General features: G+C 37.7%; 1 protein-coding gene across 1 annotated transcript in view; it reads right to left on the bottom strand.

The window, feature by feature from the left end:
* Window positions 1-9,981: 9,981 nt before the first annotated feature.
* The window catches only part of LOC113092383 (protocadherin-15), a 157,307-nt gene continuing 143,133 nt past the window's right edge, over window positions 9,982-24,155 (bottom strand). The window contains exons 34-38 of the mRNA XM_026257974.1: window positions 16,768-16,789; window positions 15,934-15,975; window positions 14,850-14,923; window positions 13,107-13,218; window positions 9,982-11,379 (exon numbers count right to left, since the gene is read on the bottom strand). Coding sequence (XP_026113759.1) covers window positions 10,798-11,379; window positions 13,107-13,218; window positions 14,850-14,923; window positions 15,934-15,975; window positions 16,768-16,789 — 832 coding nt within the window. The 3' untranslated portion in view covers window positions 9,982-10,797. The remainder of the gene's footprint in view (window positions 11,380-13,106; window positions 13,219-14,849; window positions 14,924-15,933; window positions 15,976-16,767; window positions 16,790-24,155) is intronic.

Here is a 24,155-nt window from a genome sequence, read left to right as displayed (position 1 = left end):
CTGGTTAACAAAGTGCAAACCACTTACCCTCTGATAAATATATGCTTAGACATCATATCTGAAGGAGGACATTCGTTCACTGCGAAACATCACATCAAAGTTGCGCAGTAACTGTGAGTCAGCTCTGGAAAATGTTTTAAACACAGAAGGCCTGAATGGAAATCAAACCATAAAGCTATAAAATGCATGCCTTGTTAACATTTTTGATAACTTACTGGGTCTCAGTAAATTATGGCTTTTTTTTGAAGGGTTAATTGTTTGTAGCGTAAGTGAATGAGTAAGTGAAATGGTGGTTTGGATCACAGAAAATGAAGGGCTCCTGAACACAACAGGTAAAAGCTGAGACAAAGGAATAAATTGGCAAGCAATTTAATGTGAAAGAAACCTCAAATGTTTGGGAGTCAGTGTATGGTTGGCTCTATACCATTTTCAGAGCAAAAAAAAATCCAAACAAAAACATTTGTTTTGGGAAAATGAATACAAAACGGCTCGAGACATATTAGTTCTTAACTTTCCATCAACTGTAATCTTGTTAAAGGAACAAATTACCCCAAAATGAAAATTCTCTCATCATTTACTCACCCTCATGTTGCTATGTACATGTATGACTTCATTTCTTCTCTGGAACACAAAGGTCATTAGCAGAATGTCCAAGCTACTCCATACAATGGAATATATATGCCAAAACATTCTAAAAGTCAATACAACTTGTGCATTATATTTGCAATGTCTCCTAAATCTACATTCAAAACATCACAAGACACGCAAGAATTTATGTCTGATATCGTTTGCATCTAACCTTGCCGCCATGTTAAACCAGATTTTCATTAAAAAAACAAAACACAAAAATAAAGTATTTATTTTAAATACTGTATGGCTTCCGATAACTTTTTATTGGGTTTTACAAGATCAAGATCCAAAAATACTTGATGTTGTTGTAGTTGCAGCCATGCTTTTGAGCGATTTAAGAGTTATGGCAGAAATTTCAATAAACAGCAAAATGCAAAACTATCATATGGATTCAGATAACTTATGGACAACTTTAAATGTTTTTTTTTTATTTTTTTATTTTTTTTTATATTTTGGAGCTTGAAAGCCTCAAACATCATTCAATTGCATGCAAATAATCTCCTTCTGGGTTCTTTAAAAAGAAGGAGAAAAAAATAACATGGGTTTGGAATGACATGAGGGTGAATAAATGACCAAAGTTTTCATTTTTCAGAGGGCCGATCTATTCCTTCAACCTTCAGGCAGAGAAGCAAAGCAAAAGAGACATGAAACGTGTGTTTGTACTGATCTGTGGTTTCCCTGCCTCTCTCCTCTACAACTCCATCTCTGGTCTTTCTCTAGTGCTTGGCATATGCTGAAATAGCAGCAGTGTTGTAGCTGTTTGGAAAATCTGAGTCTGGAAATCATTCCCTCATTTTCTCTCTACCCGAATAACAGAAGATTGAGCGAACGGTAGCGTCAAAGTCAGACGCTCTTTCTTTGAAACTTTCCTCTGAGTTTGAGTGTCTTTTAATAATGTGTAATGCTTTAAGTGCTCGTGTGACCCTCCCTCCTGCTCTCCTTTCTCTCCTCTCGGGACCACACAGGCGTCGAACCACATCAGAGCAGTCGAGTCAATGTGCAAACTCACACACAGAGAGTGTAAAATGAGCAGCAGCAGAACCCGTCTGGCTTCATGAGAGACAGACACACACCGGCCTGAAATAGCACTCACACACACACACACACACACACACCATCGTGGACCGTTCCACAGACTGCAGCCGCTGCCACACTCCATCCAGACACACACATGCAGCAACGACATGCTGACATTAAATTCTGTGGCACCCAGGACCCAAAATCAGTCGCGTTACTCTTGTTATGCAGTATATTTCCATGTCCCCATCACTTAGGTCTTAATATACTAAAAATACCGAACTCAGAACTGTTAAAGAAGCAAATCAAATTAGATTTTTCACCATTTTGAATACATTTCACCACTTTGGTTTTTAGTCTATGTTGCCATTTTCAACAAGTCCTAACATTAAATACTGCCAATTTATCAAGAAATAGCCTATTCCATGCATTTTGTATTTTTAATCTTTGACTAAGTATTTCAAATCACATTTTCTTGGTAATTATTATTATTATTTTTTTAATAATAATTATTGGTAATTAATTATGTTCTATAGGTTTCAATGAACTCAATATTACGTTTCAACCCGTTAGTCTTTTGTAGAAATCTCTTTATCCTAAAATTCAGTGTCATAATGACTTTGTCCATGAATTGACATTGTTGTGAAGGGAATTGTGAAATATCATCAAGCATTGGCAATGCATTTGATAAATATCGTAATGTTTTATTGGCTAATACCACAAAACATTCCATCCAGTTTAATATAACAGGGTTTCTACAGGTGTTATAAAGGCGAATTAATTTTTTTTTAGACCTATTAAATAATTTCAGGAATTAATTTAAAAGTCATAATGTGAGAATGTGTTTATGTAAATGTCTAGGGAGCAGACAATTTGCAACACTTCAAATTAGAGTTTATAACTGCAATGTCCAACAGATCTCCATTACTTTAATAGAAATAAATAAATAAATAATAATAATAATGATAATAATGTACTAATGTAAAATGTGATGTTTTCAGTTTTTTGTCTTATTTTCCAGCACATTAAATCAAGATACATTTAATTTAATTCTTGTTTTCTGTTAAAGTGATCAAAATAAAGTTAAATTAAGAACAAATATCTGTCAACGAGCTCAAAAAAAATCACCTTATTCAGAGATAAATCAATTATTCATACATCACAGACAGACATTTGTTATTGTTTTAAGCATAAACTCCCTTCATTTTGTTCAATTTCTCCGAAAACATTACTTTAATTATTTTTATTTTGCATCTCAAGTTAATTTATCTTGATTTATGGTTGTTTTGATATTTGTACCAGAAAACAAAGCAAAACTACAGAGGAAGCCATTCATTCCTGCAGTGCGTGCAACAAGTAATGACTTCATAAATGGAAGACATTCTGCTCTGATTTAAGGCCTTTATTTGTGGAATGGTGAATTCACTCAGACCTGCAGAAAACCTGACATAATAAATATACAATAATAAAAAAATGTTAGTAGTCATTTATATAATTTATTATAAATATATAATAAATGATTATAATTTTTTTTATGCTCATCCAAGCTAACTCTCAATCTATAACTCAGCAATTACTAACTTTTAGCATTTTATTATTATTACCTGCTGCCAACATGTAAATAATCAAAGTACAATACAGTGAAAAGAGTAAAGTCTTGTATGTGCATTTTTTTTATAGCAATACATCTTCAAATTCACATCAAAGAGAATACATTTAGTAAAGGCTGTAGCTCTGCATGCACTGCATAACAGCAATGACCGAGTGTGTTAGCTGGAGAGGAACACACTGAACAAGTGACTGCATTATTTCAATCCAGGTCACAGCAGCCTGGAAGAGCAGACAAACGCAGCATGAAAGCATTAAAGCAGGACAGACAGTGTCGTCTCATGGTTTTGTGGTATAGCTGAGAGCCGTTCGTACACAAATACACAGGGCAGAAACCCGAGAGCGCAGCACCTACTCATTAAAAGTGCTAGACTGTGAACTATCTATTTTTCAACACACCCAGCATTTCAGAAATAATAAAACATTTCGGGTGGGATGCAACCATGAATAGCTCCCGCACATTATTGCGAGTCTTTCTGCGTGTGTCTGCGAGTGAGATTGTCTGTCAGTTTAAATGTAATTTGGGCACTAGTACATCTCAAAAATAACCATGTACAAGACAGAAATTATAAGTGCCCAAAACCAACAATATATACTTAGGGCTGCCAAAAATGGTTTTTTAAAATTGCCTTGAAAAATAAAAACATCAAATGGTGCCCAAAAATAAACCCAGAGGACATTAGAGGTACACAAATGTCAAAACAAACACATGAAGTCCTCAGAAATTACTGTCTTAAACTGGTACTGAACGGCCAGACATCGAGCATTTAAGTTATACACGCTTTCTCCTGCTGAAAACCATCTCTGCAATGATTGATGGCTCTAAGATTAGGCACAAAAGGAAAACGTTTTGAGCTAGTACTGAGTGCAGTGTTTATGGTCGGTTGGGACAGTGACCGGTCAGCAGGGGCAGTAGATCAGTCTTGAAGACTCATTTCTACATAAACTGGTTAAATGAGCGGCATAATGCTGTTCCCTCAAACACATTTTCAGATAATGCCCTTCCTTGTGAAAGGTTTTTTGGCGCGAAACAACTGAGCATCTGTGATAGCCACATATCAGTACATTTGAAGTCACATTTGATTTTTTTTCTCTTGCACTTGCACTTTCTCGAATTCTTCACTGCAGGTGCACAAATCACAGATAAAGAAGCTTGTAAGCTCATGTTTGGCTAGTACTGCTGCAATGAATATGGTGCAAAACACCTGCATCAAAAATGTAAAGTCATGGACCCGCAAATCAGTGTGAATTCTTGCAATGAGATTTGCACACTTGTCGAATGTTTTCTTATAGATTTTTTTTTTCTTTTTTTTAGAACAAACACAAGTGCACAATGACGTGAATCTGCTGTTATGTTTTTTAATTGCAAAGGTCAAGTTTTGAGCACTCTCCCTTTTGCACTACATGAATGAACCTAAGAAAACTGAAAATATGGTTACAGGGGGAATAAGTTTACATTATTTGCCAATTATCCATATTAAGTAATTCCACAACAAATAAATGACAGCAGCAACGCTAACACAAAAGTACACCAAAGAACACATGTTGAAAAAGGCATGGCTGAACTTCCACAATAGTAATACCATAGTATTTTTAAATAGTACTATTAAAGGGTACTTTCAAGCAATACTTTTATTTTTCAGACATCTATTGTTCTGATATTGTGTTCATGTAACTTAGCAAAATCTCAATTTCAAATATGTAGGGTTATTGTGTTTACTTTCGCTCTGTCAAAGAATTATTTCCAGAGGCCAAAACAACGACACACGTTGAGTGTTCTTGGAATAAACAACACAAAATGTGAAGCGATTAGAAATGGTGTAATTCTGGTACGCTAATGGTACTCTAATAAAAGATTATTTGGCCAATCAAAATACTGGCCTGTTTAATTAACAGTTGTCGCAACCAATAGCGAGAGCTTGGGGGCGGGATTACTTGTTTGAGCAACCAATAACGGACTGGGACAAAGTTCGGGGAAAACCTGTTTGAAAATAATCATTGGCTGAATTCAGATTAGTCCATCGGATCTTTCTGTCTAGTATCAGAAATAGTAAATAGTATGCTATTACTAATTCTACAATTATATTTGATGACTCATAATGTTATCATAACAATGCATATACCACATCTTTATGCATTGTTTATTTAGTTTTTACAAATGTTTTACAAATGATCTTGAAAAATACCAAATTTAAATATGCATAAATCCTCTGTATATTTTCAGTGTGAACGCCTGTAACCTCACCGTAGAGAAAAATGGCTTGACACATGAACAAAACAGGACATAGGGGAATCATGCTGACAGCTCCTGTCTGTCCCGGGGCTACAGGGTTTCTGTCTGACGCTCAAAACAGTCGCTTCTTTTCAGCAGTGTGGTTTTTCTCTTATGAAAATTAGCTTGCAGCATCGAAACCACACAATTACCCCTCAACCACCTCACAAGCAGCAGTTCAGCCTGTCTGTCACATGCCTATACCAAAAGATGATCATTTCTCCTGAAGCACACGCAACCCCGCGCTCTTTCATAAACACCTGCGTGCACACTTCACCCCTGCAGGATGCAGACATTGACTAGCTAATTATATAATCTGGGTAATTAGAATCATAAGTCAGAGCTGTAATAGCAGCTCTGAAACATTCAATAGAGGCTCATCTGAGAGGAGAGAGATAACAGCCTCAGCCTTGTACTACAGCACCTGAGCGCACACCTCACACATAGCGCTGGCTGTGAACGCACACGCTTCCTGGAAGCCCTATTATCACATGTGCCTGTGAGCTCTGCAGCACGGCTCTGTGTGTGTTAGTCACACAGAAAATATGTTTTATTGGAATGTTTTGATCTAGAGATCACAGTATGTGTGTGTGCGAGAGATGCTGTTGGGAATGGACTAGCTTTCTTATTGAATACACCACTAAGGACACTGCACTTCTTGTATTTTATAAATTACTATGAGGCCTGCTATTTTTCTACTAAAATCTTAAGTAAAAAAGTAGGCTTTCTTAGAATGAAAAACTAGCTTACTAGTTTGGCATAGTATGCATTTTATATGCCATACATTCATGTAGTATTTTTCTTTAAATAATAATCAAGAAAGGCTGTGTCTCACTTGATGTGCACTTGAAGGCTGCGTTCCATTCTGAAGGCCTACCATTCCAGAATTAAAGTTTTGAAAGGATGATTGGGTAAGGGACCAAACTGTTTCATGAAACACACTTCTGTGTCTATATGAAACTATGCATCTTTAACATGAAGTTATGAAGCTACCCTTGTCCACATTCGAATCTCAGTCATTGCATGACGTCATTTTTGTTATCAGCAACTGATTTGAACAGAAGTTTCACTAGGTAGTGCGCATGCACCAAACATGCCCAACTGCAGTCACAGTCAGTAGAGTACACTTTGAAGGGCCTGCTCGTTAAAGGCCAGAGTATACTTCATTTTCCATGTTCTGCACCATCTAGCGCACAACTGAGCATGCAAATTCTTCAAAGGCCTTGTCGAAAATGGCACACTTCATTGTGCACTTGTGGTCTTGAGGACTAACAGTGGCTGCCATGTGCACTTGTCCATTAAGTCCACAAAACTGTAGGGTGCCCTGCTTGTCATTTTGTTTTTTTTGTGGTAAGAATTACAAGGCTGTGCGCCCTCGAAACACATCTGCCGAGTCTGCACTGAGGCAATCTCCACAGCAGACGTCTAATAGTCAAAGCAGCATTATAGCAATTGGTCAAAAAATGTGGAGGATGAATGGAGGAAGACCAGACGGGCTCAATCTTCCATTTGGGAGAAGGCCAAATTATACTCTATTGATTGTGAGCGTGGATGGACGCATTTAGTGCATGCACACTACCTAATGGACAAATCACTCATATGCACTTCTGTCTGCAACATGAGTGGACTGTGCTGATGATGAAAATTAAGTTATATGGACCAGCTGCAAGCAGCACAAGAGTAGTATACGTTTGACTTTACGATGGCATTTGACCAATGCATCACACTGCAATTGGAAAATAAAGTCAGGTGCATTGCATTGTGGGATACAGTATAAATCTCTGTAATATTTATCAATTTTGCATTCAATGTTGTGTATGTGTTTTCGAAAATATCAATCTGAGCCAACACCAGGCAGTGATCTTCAGCCTCTGTGCAGTGTGATGTTGAACCTTCCTGTGTGACAAACACAATCCGGGTGGTCACGCATGTGTGCACACTCTCACTCCTCATGCATGCACACACAGCAGAGCCGAACCAGAGGAGAGGAGAGGAGAGGAGGCAGCTCACATTAAGTGCTCAAACGCAGATCACTGCAGCACATGTGCATAAGGGAATTAAGAGGATAGGTGGGCCGACATATTCCACTATATACCGGACTATAATCAGATAACGGCAGATATTGTATGATAAAAATATCCAAGACAAGTTTAAAATACCGGTTTAAAGGTGAACAAGATGTTTAAATCAATACAGTGATACATATCCCCACATACACCATATGAAAATGTGATATTTTGCAGTTGGACGTTATATTTGTAGTGTTATGAACAGATTAGATTTTTAGTAACTTTATTATGAATTGGTGTTTGATCAGACTTTTTTCTTTTCAAAACTTAAAAAATGATAACTAAACATGTGATGAGGTCATGTGACAAAAACAACAACAAATATATTGTATAGAAAAAAACAAACATGTATGTAAGAAAAATATGTTGTTTATATATTAAATATATTTATAAATAATATAAAATACAAGAATGTATAAATGTACATGCATGTAAATATTTCTAAAATATATACTATACTGTATGTGTGTGTATTTGTGCATAATAAATTATACACACATACACAGCGGGTAAAATAGGTATTGAACACGTCACCATTTTTCTCAGTAAATATATTTCTAAATGTGCTGTTGACGTGATATTTTCACCAACTGTCCCAAGTTATCTATACATACAAACAAAACAAATAAATTCCTAATTAAGTTCTGTGTAATAAAATGGAATTATCCAGGGAAAAAGTATTGAAAACACTTACTGAAATGTATTTATTACTTTGGACAGAAACCTTTGCTGTTAATGACAGCTTCAAGACGCCTCCTGTATGTACAAACTAGTCACATACATTGCTCAGGTGTGATTTTCCACATTCTTCCACACAGTCTTCAAATCTTGAAGGTTCTGCGGGCCTCTTCTGTGAACTCTGATCTGCAGTTCTTTCCATAGATTTTATATTGGAATGAAGTCAGGTGATTAGCTGGGCCATTCTTGAAGCTTTATTTTCTTTTTCTTGTAAACAATTGAGAGTTTTTGGGATCATCATCTTGCTGAAATGTCCTGCCTCATTTCATCTTCATCATCCTGGTAGATGGCAGCAGATTTATATCAAGAATGTGTTGTACATTTTTCCATTCATCCTTCCTTCAATTATATTGACCCTCCGCACATGTGTAATATGGCATCCAAAGAGTTTAATTTCGGTCTCATCTGACCAGACTATATTCTTCCAGTATTTCGCAGGATTGTCAAAATGTGGTCCAGCAAACCTTAAACGTGCTTCAATATGCTTTTTCTTCAGCAATGGAGTCTTGCATGGTAGTGTGTATACAGGCCATGGAGGTCTAGTGCATTTCTTATTGCCTTCTTTGAAACGATTGTACATGCTAATTCCAGAACTTCCTGAATATCTCCACAAGTGGTCCTTGGCTCTTAGAAAACTCTTCTAATATATATTTTTTTTCACTGCTCTGTCAGAAATCTTGCGAGGAGCACCTAGCGTAGGTGTTCAAAGCATGATTTAAATTCAGAAAGCAAATCAAAATTTAAACATCCGGTGGTTTCTTTTTCTTCTATTTGAAATATGTATTCTGAACAACACAATACAAGGTCTTCTGTGTGATTTGCATTGGCAAGACTAGTAAGTAATGACCATCAGAGCTATGATGGGTAAATAGTGTGTCTCCCTCTGCTGGTGAGCGTACAACTGTGCAGTTAACAGTCAATCACTTCATAGATATCTCTGTATGCGCACAAAAAAATTACAAAAACCTGTACAATGTCCAAAAAAAAAAAAAAAAAACATTACGCACTCAAAAATCAAGTGTGAAAAATAGTGGAAAATACTGCCACATGGCAGGTCAATTAGAAAAGCTTTAACCAAAAAAGCAGGCTGTAATCACTTAAAAATTGATGTTTTCTTTACTTAATTGCAGGTAAACAAGAAGTCGAATGTAACAGTTTAACCTTAGTAATCACAAATGGATGTTTCCGGTACTCTGTAGTCAGAAAATAAGAGTGTTTAAAAATGAAATGAACAGCGGAACAATAGTTGTCCATGCAAATTAGAAGACCTGAAATGACCATTGTATATAGTCAAATGGTATTATTTCTGTATTAAGAATTTCATCCTGTCATAGGCACCAATAAACATTTTTAAAACCCTCAATCTTCAAAGACAGTTTGCTTTTTTTCCCCAGGCAGGTGTAATAATCTGGATTGACAATTATTCATATCTGACAGAGTGGTCAGCCTTTGATGGGCAGATGAAAGACTGTTGGGAAAAATGTTCATATTCAGCTTGTGCTCAGTGATTCATCAGAGAAAGCCTCTGTGTTCTTAATTATTATCTGAGAAAGCCTCCGTTATATCTTCTATATCTGACCTGTAAAAGACAGCAGTTAAGAAAATACAAATATAAAACACACTTTAAGGAGACATTTAGTAGAGTGACATTCCATTGTATGAACATTGTATGTATGAACATAAAAAATGTTTGCTAATTGTCGATTTATTGACAAACATGTTTGGATCATGTTCACATTTTTATTCATGAGGATGATGATTATGAATCGAAGCTTCAAACTATTTGACCAGTGTAAAAAACAAAAACAAAAAAAATTCAATTTTTGATGAAAATAATTGTTGAAGTTATCAAAATACATAGACTGTATATATTATACTTACGTATACATTTATAGACCTATGTAAATAATCTTTTCAAAATATTCGGGCCATTACAACCATATATATATTCTCAATGTAAAAAATACATCCATTAAAAACGTGAGGAATAACTGAGTGTAGCAGCCTTCACTGGTTATACTGATTTTTAGGGAGTTTTTGAACAACCGTTGGTTGATTCATTTATTAAAAAATACTATTCAGTCAAAGCTGTAATGGACACACTTTCTAAACGGTTTGATTCGGCTACATTTTTTTTTGTATTGTCTGTTTGTGAAATCATATCTGATAACTAATATCTTTAATTACACAAGTTTTATACATCTTGGAAACGGCTGACTTGAGGCAAAGAAATTCGTACAGAATAGCCCTGTCTTCCACAACAATTAATCTGACACTACAATAAGAAGTGAAATATAGTCATCTGCATGAATTCTTTATAAGAGAATCACATTTCTTAGTCGGTGTCTGATGTGTGTACAACAGAATCGAGATAAACTCTTTATAGAACCCAAATAGAAGATAGAAAAGACTAGAAAGGAAACTAAATAGAAACAGTACCATCAGCATTAGCAAAACTAGAAATCAGAGTTTTGTCATTGGTATGTGTAAGTTGTTCCAGGGACCCATCCAGAGCTCTTCTTCATCAGACAGCGTTTGCTCACATTGAGACTCTACCAACTCTTTAATTTCCCCATTGTCCACTGAGGACTCCTGCTCACAGCACCCCTTATCCTGCTCCGAACAGGCTTTATAGATGTTGGATTTGGACCCTATGCTGTTAGGTCCAATTACACTGCACTCTTTGGAGTTAAGGTTGTGATCAGTAACATAGGAAAGGGCAGTGGTGGTGCTGATAGTAGGCCCATTGTCTTCTGTTCCATTTAAAGGTAAATGCTCTTCATGTGTGACACCTAGCTTGTCCAGTTTTTTAAACTGTTTACCTAATCGTGTTGGTGAGCCCAGTTTTAAGTTGTTGGGGTAAGGGGGCCTCCGCGTTCGGATGATGGTACCATTTTGGGCAAGGTATACCGATCCGTTGATGTTACTGTGGCTGCTGATGTTGGGTATGCGATTGCGCTGGACGTCTGGTCCACTGTCTTCTCCTGTTGAGGTCGTGTCATGCTCTCGGTCCAACAGCAGTTTGATTCGCTTCCTTTTGCCAGCCTGGAGATCAGAGAGAAGAATTATTAACATGAATCAGCTATCGAAGACATAATCTCCACTAATTGGGAATGGTAGATACCATGGGCCATGTTCACAAACAATTTTATTTTATCAGTTTATTTATTTTAAGAGTCCTGCTAAGAGTTCCTAGCTATAAGGTTCTTAACATTTATTAGCTTTAAGATTTTGTTGCAAATATGGCCCCAGCCGTGAAAACTGCAATCATAAATGGGATCTTGTGTGCATGCCTAGTAAAGCAGATGTACTGTCAATAACATATTAAAGCACTCATATGTAGGGATACTGTTTTTGGAAACAGAAACATGAGAAGATTTAAAGTACAAATAAACAATCGGAAGACAGTTTAAGGTTGGTAATTTGGGTTCACACAAGAGAAGAAATTTGAGAAGCACGCTAGAATAAAAAATTAAATAAAAAGATCACGGCATACCATTTTCAGCACTTCCACGCAGTTGGAATGGTTCTGAAACACGTCCAGTATAAGAGAAAAGAAGGGAATTAAGTGGGGTTTTTAGAAAGCTGTAGAATCGCCAGAGTCGGAATCTGCATCTGTTACTTCTGTGGTACCTCTGGTTCCTGACTGCTGTTAGCAACTCCTAGAGCAGGAGTTTATGGCATCCTCATCCACCTCTATGATTACCGAAAGGCCTCCAAATTTCTCATCTGTACTCTGAATGCTGCCCTCTGAGGCACATGGTGTGCCTGCACTTTTTGCTCAAGATCACACTTGACCTCTGTGACATTGATCTATCACTTATCTCGCTGGACGACTCTCTGCTCTCTGTTGTTTCATCATCCTCCTCCTCATCATCATCTTCTTTTTCAGAAGCCTCTTCGTCCCCGTCACGTTCCTCATCAATGTTGTCCTGGGAGGATCGGGTAATGATGCTCTTGCTAGAACGGCGACTTCCTCCTGCTGATCTTGTGCTTGTGGAGCTTCTCTCACAGCCGGACATGGAAGCGGCATCTGATCCATCATCATCCAATGCAGAAGATCCAGCAGATCCAGCCGATCCTCATTTCTGTCCCTGATGCCTCTTCAAAGCCACTCGCTGACCCTAACTCACCGCTGCTCTCCTCACCAGACACTGAAACTTGTGATGACCATATTGAAGACCCCTTAGAGGTGCCACCTGATCCTCTGCCGCTTGGAGTACCTCTTGCACTTCTGGAAACACTCCCACTTCTGCTGCTTCGTGCTCCTGCACTCAAACCCTCCGAGGACCGATTTCAGTGAGGAGCGAGCAGAAGGTGGCTCTGCTTGGCATAATATTTGTCTTTCTTCGCTTTCCCAAAAAATCATCAGGAAAATCTTGGCCTTCTTCCATGGGGAGGTAGGTTCAGTTTTCCTCCCAGCAGTGAGCAACTTGCTGAGCTTCATGACAGACTTCTGCCTCTTTGCAGTTTTGGATTCTTCGCCTGTTTAATCTCATCCTCTGGTGGGAAATTCTGGAATCCCACTCGTTTTCCACATCCAGGACCTCTCCACCCCCCTCGCCCTTTTGCCCAATGCTATTGTGACATCCTTTAAAACAATCTTGTCCATCAAGACTACTAATATTAAATGGCCAAACTCTATATTAAATTATTACTGTTATATTTACTAAAGTTATATCCTTTTGATGATGACAAGATTACAAACAAGAAAAATCATCCTTTCTGCAACATTTTCTTCAAGTTTCCTATGAATGAATGTGCAAGATTACCTCTGGTCCACCATAGTAATATCCTTCATCTTCCATGATGGCCTCTCCATACTCATCATACATAGGTGTAATCAGCCTCCTGCGGCTGCCGTAGGGTGGATAGGGTTCATACCTGAAGAAAATAATGGAAATAATATAACAAATGAACATACCTTAAAGTTATTGTGTGCATAAGTATTAAAGTTTAATTTGCTTATTTCCAATTGATGGATTTATCCCATCCCTTCAATCACATCACGTTCTTTCCAAAAGTTTGTCTTGACACATTGCTTTTCTTTTTATTTTAAAGTTTGATTTAATTTTTTTTTTTTTTTACTCTGCTTAACCTCCACTGTGCTACCTCAATTCTGAGTATTGTGGGAGTGAGACCTCCAACAGGTTTGAAAATAGATACACTTATTGAAGATGGGAAAGGCAAAACAGATGCCTCATTACACTCGCAATCAACATCAGCCCATGCATAGCTCCACCCACCTAGGACAAACAGTCCCTGTGATCCAGGGATTAAAGTCTAAACCCCCATTAAAGAATCCTAAGCTCTCTAAATAGCCCTGGATCTTCAGCAGGCCGGGTCTCTCTGATAGCAGGTGCAGTTCAGCCTCACAGAAGTGCAACATTTATCTTCCCCACTCTGTCCCTTGATGTCTGCGGAATCAAAGCCACCCTTCTTTCTCAAAGGCCTTGACTATGGACAAAAAAACCTTGACATTTAAAGGAATCGGAGAAAAGTTTGAGGGAATTCTCAAGAAAACAATTCTGATATTGATAAATATATATATATATATATATATAATATAAATATATACTGTATATATATTGTAGGTGTTTTGCATATTATTTCTTTTATATTGTGTACTTTAGCATGACCGGAATTCTGGATTGACTGATCTGCATCGAGGTCTGGCACTATCCATTTTAAAATGTTAAATAAGACCTTAAGAAGTCTATCATCAGTGGTTTTGATGTCTTGATCTTCATGTTGAAGCACATCATCTGTTCTGTGGTGCTCACAGCTAACGCTCAGAGCACTACAGAGGCCTTTAAGACCATCTGCTGCTCATCTCTCTACAAAAATCGAATGACTCTACAGAACGTAATAGAGGATGCCATTACACTTGAGTCTGATCTCTGAAAGTCCTACAAGCAAACATGCGGCTCACGTCTTAATGAATCCACTGAGCTCAGCTAAAGACGGCTGTGTGGAGGTGAGGGCACATTAATCTCATCAAAGCTTCCAGCATCTCATCAGATGGGCTGACGTTAAACCATGCAGTTCAACATTTGCAAGAGCATCTGTTCCAATAGTTAAGCTGTTCCGATGGTACATTACGTGTCAGTTTGAGAGTGTTTACACCTCTTTCTCTCACTTCTGCTGTCTCCTACTTGGACACACAAGATGCTCAATTAGTGTACTGTACTCACTACAGGAATCTTTTAACCGGAAAATCTTTAATTGGAGAGCCTCTGTTTCTCTGGTTGGATTTTTTTTTTTTTTTACATTTTTTTATTGGGGGCTCAGGTGTCTTGGCATCATCAAAACAATTGTAAAAACGGCAATAGAGAAAGTAGAAAACTACTGAAGAAGTGATCAAGGATAAGGTGAATAAAATCTGATTATAGACAGAGAGATAGAGAGGAAGACATTACATACTCAACCTTTAAGTAAAGATGTAAAATATCTGAAATACACAAACTCAGTCTGGAACAAAGACACACTAGCCTTGTGTATACTCTGAAACTCACCCTTGATCGTAGCTATAGTAGTCTTGGGAATAGTAATCTTGTCCAGGGTCGATACCGGATTCCATGGAGAGAGCCTAAATACAAACATAAAGACAGATGTCAGACTTCATCTTCACACAGGCTACTAAAATCAGTCAGGGTTGGAGCAAAATTGATACAGCCAATTACTTTTCTGGCACACTGTGTGCTTGTTCACCCAATACTGTAACTTAATTTAAACTGGGAATGCAATTGAACACTAGACTACTGTTCAAAAGTTTGGGGTCTGAAAGATCTTTCATGCTTATCAGGGCTGATCATCTATTTTATAAAAAAATACATAAAAACATATATTGAAAAATATAGCTGCAATTTCAAAATGACAGTGTTTTATTTTTATATATTTAAAAATGTAGTGATTAAGCTTCATTACTTCTTTACTACGTCTGCAGTGTCACATGATCCTTCAGGAATCATTCTAATTTGCTGATCTGGTGCTCAGGAGACATTTATTGATATTATTATCAATGTTGAAAACAGCTTGTTTTCTTGTGCTGCTTAATATTTTTGTGGATTCTGTGATTAATAGAGAGTTCAAAAAAACAAAATGTATTTATAATAGAGTTTTGAACTGAATGCATCCTTGCTGAAAATTAATTTCTTTCTTGTATTTTGAAGTTCATAAAAAAATGAAAATCTTGGCATCATTTACTCACCCCTACGTTTCAATTTCCTCACCCCTACGTTTCAATTTCAGCTAATAATAAATTAGAATTATCCTGTATGGATTCATAAAACCTTCCCTAGTCTTCGTCCCCTTAACTGTATGAACAAACACAGCTTGGACATGCTGCTAAACTTCTCATTTTTATGTTCTGTGGAAGGCCTGAATGAAGGAATGGACATTAGTGTGAATTCAGGCTGACAGCGTTTACATTTTTTGGGGTCAACAGTCCATTCAGGAATATTACTTGGCTATTAAAAACCCCATGAGTTTGAGTGCAGTTTTGTCTCCTGCGTTAACACTGAAATGTTTATCAGGGGACCTTATAAAACATCTTCAGTAACAACGAAGGAAAGGCATGCAGAAAAACAGAGATGTTACCTCAGGCCGGAGCAGAGAGGGTCTCAACAGCTGCTGCTGCTGCTGGCACAGTCACAGAGAAAAGAGAGGGAGAGGAAAAAAAGAAGATTTGACACTAAGAGAGAATACATGAGAGGCAGCACCGAATAAAAGACAGACAAAGAGAATAGCAAGAAAAGATGTCGCTGCATACATTTAAAATGAATGATCAGATAGAGAAAATGACAGCTAAAAGATTTGCATTAAAAACAGGAAAGAGGGGAGAAAAACCAGCTCCTGTTGAGAAAGATAATAGCAGAGATGCAGACGAGGGGAAAATGTTCTATGTTAAGAAGTAGACCCAATTTTAAGAGCTAAAGTGCCTGAAAGGTCAGAAAAGGTTGTGTTTGACAGCATGCATATGCAACCTATATGCATTAACTTTGCATCTTAGACATTGACGTGACATGTTCTGGCTGCAAAATCATGTGTGCGGGCAGAACTAAGAAAAGACAAGACTCTTCAATTAACACTCCTTAGCGGGGTGTAAATTTAAGTTTAATGGCAAAGTTTCAATTGCTCCCTTCATCTCATTGAGATTTCAGTGTAAGCCTCTCACAAGGTACTATTAAAGCACTCTTACCTTCAACTAAATCAACTACATAGAACTGGATTTTTACATGTTTGATGAAAATCTAAGAGGTGTCTGCCAATGCAAAAGTAACTATCATGATACCATGATGAGGTATTATTCATATCCATGCAGGAAAATGTCATAGTTAAAGTACAATTATGAGTTTTGCATTAGCAAATCTTAACTCTAAGTGATAGAAATAGTGATGAGATTAAAGGAAATGTAAAAAAAAACTGACCAACCTCTCTGCCAAAGCCACGCCTGCTGAAAGAGACAGAAAAAAAAAATGATGATAAAGAATTAAGTACCTGAATATGGGCAATTTGTTGACTAGCTAAGTGATTTTAGACTTGTCTTGTTCTTGTAGAGTCTGACTCACTTTTGTGCATTTCAACACTTCCTGTCCTTTCTTATCACTGGACCAGAATGAAAACACCATATTTAAATGGAAAAGCACTTGAAAGATAAAAATGCACTCAGGGAAATGGGGCAGATAGTCCTGACACAAGCAGTTTTACCTACAACGAAGACTTCACAAGCAAGTTAATCTGCTTTTCCCAAACAAGCCATTTTCTGATGAGTGGTAAATCAACATATGCACACAAACTCACACGCAACCTGTATTCAATGCAGTAGCTAGAAACTGTCCTATCATACACTAGCAAAATCTCCAGGAAAGTTACATTTGAGGGGTCTCTCGAGGGCCAAGAATGAAACCCACTAAGTGATTAAAACACTGTGACAAATGAGCAGCATATTGTTCAGTCTGTGTGTGTGTGTGTGTGTGTGTCCGTACCTGGTATTCCCAACGTTATACAAGTAATACAAATAAATTTGGTTACACCAAATTTACACATCTGGAATGTCCCCATTAAACATGGAAACCAGTGTGTGTGTGTGTTTACCTGGCTATAGTTTTGGAACAAAATTGTACAAAAAAAGTTTACTACATCTAAAAGAGGGGTCCTCAAAACTAGGGCGGAAATAAAATGAAGATTTAATGAAAATCACCTCTTAACTAAAGATGCAGTTCACACATTAATATGCTTTTTGAAGCATGTTGTTTTCTAATTAATAATAAACCAACACACGCACACACACACACATACACACACACACACACTAACAAACAACCTGCATTTAATGCAGTAGCTATAAATTGTCCTATCATTCACAAACAACATTTCCAGGAAAGTTACATTTGAGGGGTCTCTCAAGGGCCAAGAAGAAACTCCATTAAGTGATTACAACATCATGTTGTTCTGAGTGTGTATGTGTGTACTTTAAAAAACATTAAAGTAAGATCTCCTTTTAATAGACAAAGTACTGAGATGAAGTACTCTCATTTTCTAATAGAGCAGAAAAGAGTGGTTTTATTATGTGTGGTGAGGCAGGGAATAGGAAAGGAGGGAGGAAGTGAGGAAGACACAAACACTAAAAAAGAGAATTAGGCTTAGTAATTTCAACGGCGGACTCATTGATTGATTAATTAAATTTCTCCAGACCTCGCCGGCTGTGCTTTCATCCTGCTGAGCAGTTCATGTGAATATAGAGCCGTTCCTCTGAACCTACAAACAAGCCCCGACACTTACGCACAACATCCACAATTGTGAGGGGGAAAAAAAGTCAGAATTGTGAGATTAAAAATCATATTGGAAACAGGCTTTCATTTTGATTCTACCTACAACAATACAATAGACGACAAAGAATAGATAGTATTACTAAGGATTACAAATGATGTGTTATGTATGTGTTCTAAGGCAGATGATTTATGTGCAAACTGAGTGGATGTTGTGCTAAGTGTCAGGGCTTGTTTGTAGGTTCAGAGGAACGGCTCTATATTCACACGAACTGCTCAGCAGGATGAAAGCACAGCCGGCGAGGTCTGGAGAAATTTAACTAATCAATCGCTGCCGTTGACATCACTAACCCTAATTCTCTTTTTCTCTCTCCTGTGTTTATATCTTCCTCACTTCCTCCCTCCTTTTATATTCCCTGCCTCACCACACAAAATAAAACTGCTCTCTTCTGCTCTATTAGAAAATGAGAGTACTTCATATCAGTTATTTCATATCATATATCAGTTACTTCTTCTAATAAGTGTAATTTGACCTAATTTCTATGTAATAAAATAAACAAACACATCGGAACCAAAGATGAAACATTAGCAAATCGGTGAGCATTTGCTTATGGGATGATGACAGATTTCAAACAGATTTTTTTCAATATGGATGAGGGAGATGCCATCTGAAGACCCCTGCTGAGATATTGTAGGAGCGGTTTGTATGAATGGAGAGACATTGACTGTGCGCCTGATGGGGTGAATTCAGTGTGGAACGGCGGCGCGAACGTCCCCCTGCCTTGTGCCACATATAAACGATTAGCGGTATTGTTTCATCTCGACGTGATTCTTGTCTGCTTGCATTTCTGAAAGGGCAAAAAACATCCGCAGGACTGAACCGAGACCGGAGAGCTTCAGGAGGTCTGGCACTCTAGACAGCCTTTAAAAAGGGTTAGTGAGACTAAAAGAACAGGGAAGAGAGATAAAGAGCGAGATACGGTGAATACATCAGAAAGACATATAAAGAATGACCTGTTTTTAACCTTCAAAACCAACCCTATTTACTTTCTTAATGCATGTTCCTAGTCTTATTGTGATTCACCAGTGCTCATTATTCTAAATAAAAATGTCTCTTTCAAATCTTCAATCAAAATGTAATAACCTGCTCTACCTCTGAAATGACCTTCCTTTTCCATTGACATTACTTCGGCTGTGCAGGCTATTGGATAATTTGGTTAAATTCATACTTTTTCTTTTTTTTTATTATACTGAATTGATCAAACAAAATCTGATCTTTAATTATAAGGCCCATTCTAATCAAAATTGATAACAGTCTGTCACTACCTTTATCATCAACAAACATTCCTCTCAGAGTCACATGATCATGATAACAGCTCCTCACACCAACATCTGCCTGCTACGAAGAACGGAGTGTGCTACATTTAAACATGAAATATTCACAGTGACAATCAGTTCAAATATTATTTTGATTAATTTGATAAAAAGTATATATAGTTTCATATATATATAATTTCATATATACCACTGGTAAAACATTATTCCACTTGCTCAAATTTTCTTATAAATGTGTAAACTGATAAATGCATGCTATGCATATTTTGCAAAAAACTATATAAATGTAAAATACAAATATACAAAATAAATATTCTTAAAAAATATACACTGCTGATCAAAAGTTACGTGTCGTTAAGATGTTGAAATGCTCACCAAGACTGCATTTATTTGATCAAAAATACATTCAAATTTTTTTTTTAATATTAAAGTATCTATTTTGATATATTTTAAAATGTAATTAATTCTTTTGATGTCAAAGCTGAATTTTTAGCAGCTGTTATTCCAGTGTTCATTGTCTCATGATCTTTCAGAAATGATTTCAATATGCCGATTTGCTTCTCAAGAAAAAAATAATTTCTTATTATGTGGCACAAAAACAGTTGTGCTGCTTAATATTTTATTGGAAACCAGGATACTGTTTTTTAGGATTCTTTAATGAATTGAACGTTCAAATGAACAGCTTTTAGTTAAAATAGAATGTTTTTTAATAACAAATGTCTTTACTGTCACTTTTTGCTGAATAAAAGCATACATTTCTTAAAACAATCTCACTAAACAAAACAAAATTTTAAAGAGTAGTATGTTACATTTCAGAGAGCTTTTCATATTGCCAAAATTACTAAAACAAACAAACAAAAGAAAATAATCTGAAATCAGCAGAACAGTTTGAATCAATAAATTAAAAATAATAATAAAGAAAAACGGTTTAGAGGTAGAATCTTCTACAAGAACACATTCACTTCTTTGATCATATAAATGCATTACTGCAAATTCCTTTTCCTATACTTTTAAAAGCATCTTTATTATGATCCATTAGAGTTGTTCTTATAAAATACATTGTTATTTGCTTATACTTGTAGGATTTCATTGTCCAAAATTTTAATTATAGCGTAATATTTTAAATCAGATTGTTTACTCCCTTTGTCTGTTATTCTATTGGACTGACAAATCCACAAGCAACCGCTCTTTAAAGACAACTCACTCATAACATAGAAAAACAAATGAAACTATATGCTTTTTTTGACCTCCTCTGAAATATATTATAAAGTGCTCTCAAAGTAAAGTGCCCTCGAAATGATACAGGGAAAAGTAAGTAATGATATAGACAAAGGAGTTGGAAAGAAGATAGCAGAAGAGTTCCAGAGTTCATTCAGCAACGAAGGGCTGCTTTGGGCGGAGTCTCTTATTTCGTTGTGATTGGTTAGTTTGGGAGCTAAGCTGAAGAGTCTGATTCTGATTGGCTGCCATCTGTTTCAACTGGTTTTGATTCTGTCTCTTTTAGAACAACAGTCTTGGAGACTTTAAGTCCTCCTTCGCAAGTGCTGTCATCTTTCACATCAAGGCGGTTGGCAGATCTGCCTGTGTTCTTGAGGATCCCTCTTAGCTTAGGTGCAGGAGTCGGAGACTGAGCAGGGGGTTCAGGAGACTGAACAGGAGACGGGGTAGGTGGTGGGGTGGAGTCCTGTCGCACAGGTGGAGGAGAAAGTAAAGAGCAGGATGGGGCAGGAGGAGGGGTTGGCGGACTTCCCGGAGAGTCCAATATGAATTCTAGAGTGATCTCACAAGGCTCCACCGTCATGTAATTGGATATACTGGAGCTGAACTTCCTCAGGACGGGTGGAGTGGGACGCTGAGCCATGGGTGGGGGAGGAGTCTCACCATCACCCCCCGTGATGATAATGCAGGGTGGGATGTCCTTGCCAACAGAAATTGGACTGGATGAGAACATGAAGGCGGTTAGCAGTGGGTCGTCCGGATCTAGAGATGCGTAAGAGTCCCGGCTCTGTCTCGGTGTCCGTTCGGCTAAAGCTTGCTGCTCAAACTGTCTGGCTTGTTCTCGGACCGACAGCTTCATTTCTGTGCTTCTACCACTTTGATCTACATCAACATCAAGCTCTTCCCTGCTGTCCTTAAGCCCTGCCTTCAGCTCTTGCTCCTCCCATTCGGCAGGGTCCCAAAGAGCCTGTCGGCGCAGGTCACCGTAAAGCCCTTGTCCTCGAATACGGGACGGCAAGGACCAAGAAGTCATCGGGCTGATGGGGCTTGTCGGAGATGGGACATCACTGTCCAAAAACCCACTGACCCTTTGAACCTCAGAGTTGGGCTCAGGACTACTTGACGCTCCATCCTGGTAAAGCGGGTTTTGTGTGGTGAGCGGCCGTTGATCTGAGAGGAAAGTGACGTTGCTTTCTGACTTGGGCAACTTGTCGAGCAACTTTCCGTTTCCGGCACACAGTTTGTGAGCGGCGATAGCACGAGAGGCAAAGGTTCTTATGAGACTCTGTCGATCTGCCTCCTCGATTACAGACTTTCTGCGCCTTCTGCAGCCCACAAGAGAAAATTAAAGGAGAGTAGATTGAAGCATGTGTGGAAAGAGACAGGAAGGAATTGAGGGAAGAGAAAAGCCATGGGAGGACAGAGCGCTAATGTCAAACTGAATAAAAATCCTTCACTTTAATTGACTTTGAAAGAGCTCGGCCAAACAAATTTGCTCAAGATTTTACATTCAGCTTTAAAAAAGCTCAGGCAAATAGTCTTAGTCAGGACTTCTGAGATAAATAGTCTTAACAATAGTCTTTATACTGCGTTCGATTCAGAAAGTCGGATTTCCATGTTCCTATTTGGAAAAATGCAATACAGAAATTATACAGATTTAATGATAAACATTCACTTGTGAACCAATAAAATGCAAATATTTAAAGAAAAAGATGTTTAAACACAGGTAATGAACTTTTTTGTTTATAATCATAGGGTATACCCATTGGGTCAGTGTAAAGACTGAATCTGGCAGATCAATGACACAAGAAGAGTCTAAGCTATGTTGATCTCATATAATGTCTTTTTTATTTTAATACTATAGATGTACGCAGCTGTGATGAGTGGGGTGGGGCTTAAGATGTGCCTTAGCCCCTGTTCTACCGGCAAAACAAAGACAAGCACTGCCATGTTTCTTTACACACCATCATCTAGGCCTTGAGCAATGTGATATAGACTGAGAAATTTAGTAGGAATACCCTGCTACATCCGACTTTGTATGGAACGCAGCAATAATATGATGAATGCAAGCAAGAATCAAAAGTGTGTATTTCCAGCTACGAAGCGCAAACATTATACACTTGCATTCATAAACCAGTTTGAAATCCCTATCTGTTCAGATAATCTTGGTTCAAACATCAATCAAGATGAGCTGTGACACTGGCTAGTCTCAAAGTGAAGGACGTAAGAAGCGTGTTTGTTTGCTTTGAGGAGAGAACTGCGAGGAACCACTAGAGCCGGGAGGCGAGGGCTTTATCTAGCCAAACTACTAAAGCTTTAATCCACTACAGAGCTACACACAAGTATCTGTGCATTTTTTCTTTTTTAACAGTAAATAGTATCAAAATGTTCCTTTCAATATGCAACTCGACATGAATCAAGGGTACAAACAAATGAAATGGTAAAGAAAACTTGCAGAGCAAGTTACACAGGGACTAGAAACTACAAATGTAAGTCAAGAGGGATTTATAAAATATATTGAAAGCAGCGTGTAGGAAAGATCACTGCAGGGAAATGCAGCATATTTTATGTTACTCACTGTAGTCCAAGTCTGGAAAATGCAGAGAGAAGATGAGAATGAATGAAACATGAGAGGAAAAACCCATGTAGACAGAGGGATATGATGACAATTTAACACAGGCAGGCCCTGTTCACATTTGGTATTAGCATGCATTTTCAGCGACGGAATCAAAAACAGAAACTTGACCACAAAAAACGGCAAATGTAAATGCACACAAAACCATGTTTCACAAAGGTGTAAATGCAAATGTGTTTTTATTAATAACATACAGTTCAACTAAGTAATATATACTGTAAGTGGTGGTTTTAGGGGAAGTCGTGGCCTAATGGTTAGAGGGTTGGACTCCCAATCGAAGGGTTGTGGGTTCTAGTCTCGGGCCGGACGGAATTGTGGGCGGGGGTAGTGCATGAACAGCTCTCTCTCCACCTTCAATACCACGACTTAGGTGCCCTTGAGGAAGGCATCGAACCCCCAACTGCTCCCCGGGCGCCGCAGCATAAATGGCTGCCCACTGCTCCGGGTGTGTGCTCACAGTGTGTGTGTTCACTGCTCTGTGTGTGTGCATTTCGGATGGGTTAAATGCAGAGCACAAATTCTGAGTATGGGTCTCCATACTTGGCTGAATGTCACTTCACTTTTTCACTTTTTTTTTTTCTGTGGATAAGTGTGATCGTATCTCTATTTAAAATGCAATGGAAAAGCACCGGAGTCCAAGGAATCAATGCAATGTAGGTGCTACTTATGATTTGTTTCATGATCCAGGGTCACATATATTATCAAATTATTAATTTGGTCACACTTTATTTTAGCGTCCAATTCTCACTATTAACTAACCATTAACTATGACTTTTGCCTCAATTAACTGCTTATTTGCTGCTTATTAATAGTTTATAAGGTAGTTGTTAAGTTTAGGGTATTGGGTAGGATTATGGATGTCA

The sequence above is a fragment of the Carassius auratus genome, unplaced genomic scaffold (genome assembly GCF_003368295.1).
Source record: "Carassius auratus strain Wakin unplaced genomic scaffold, ASM336829v1 scaf_tig00214575, whole genome shotgun sequence".
NCBI lineage: Eukaryota > Metazoa > Chordata > Actinopteri > Cypriniformes > Cyprinidae > Carassius > Carassius auratus.
Note: the sequence above shows the minus strand (reverse complement) of the source record. Positions and strands in the feature narration are given on the sequence as shown.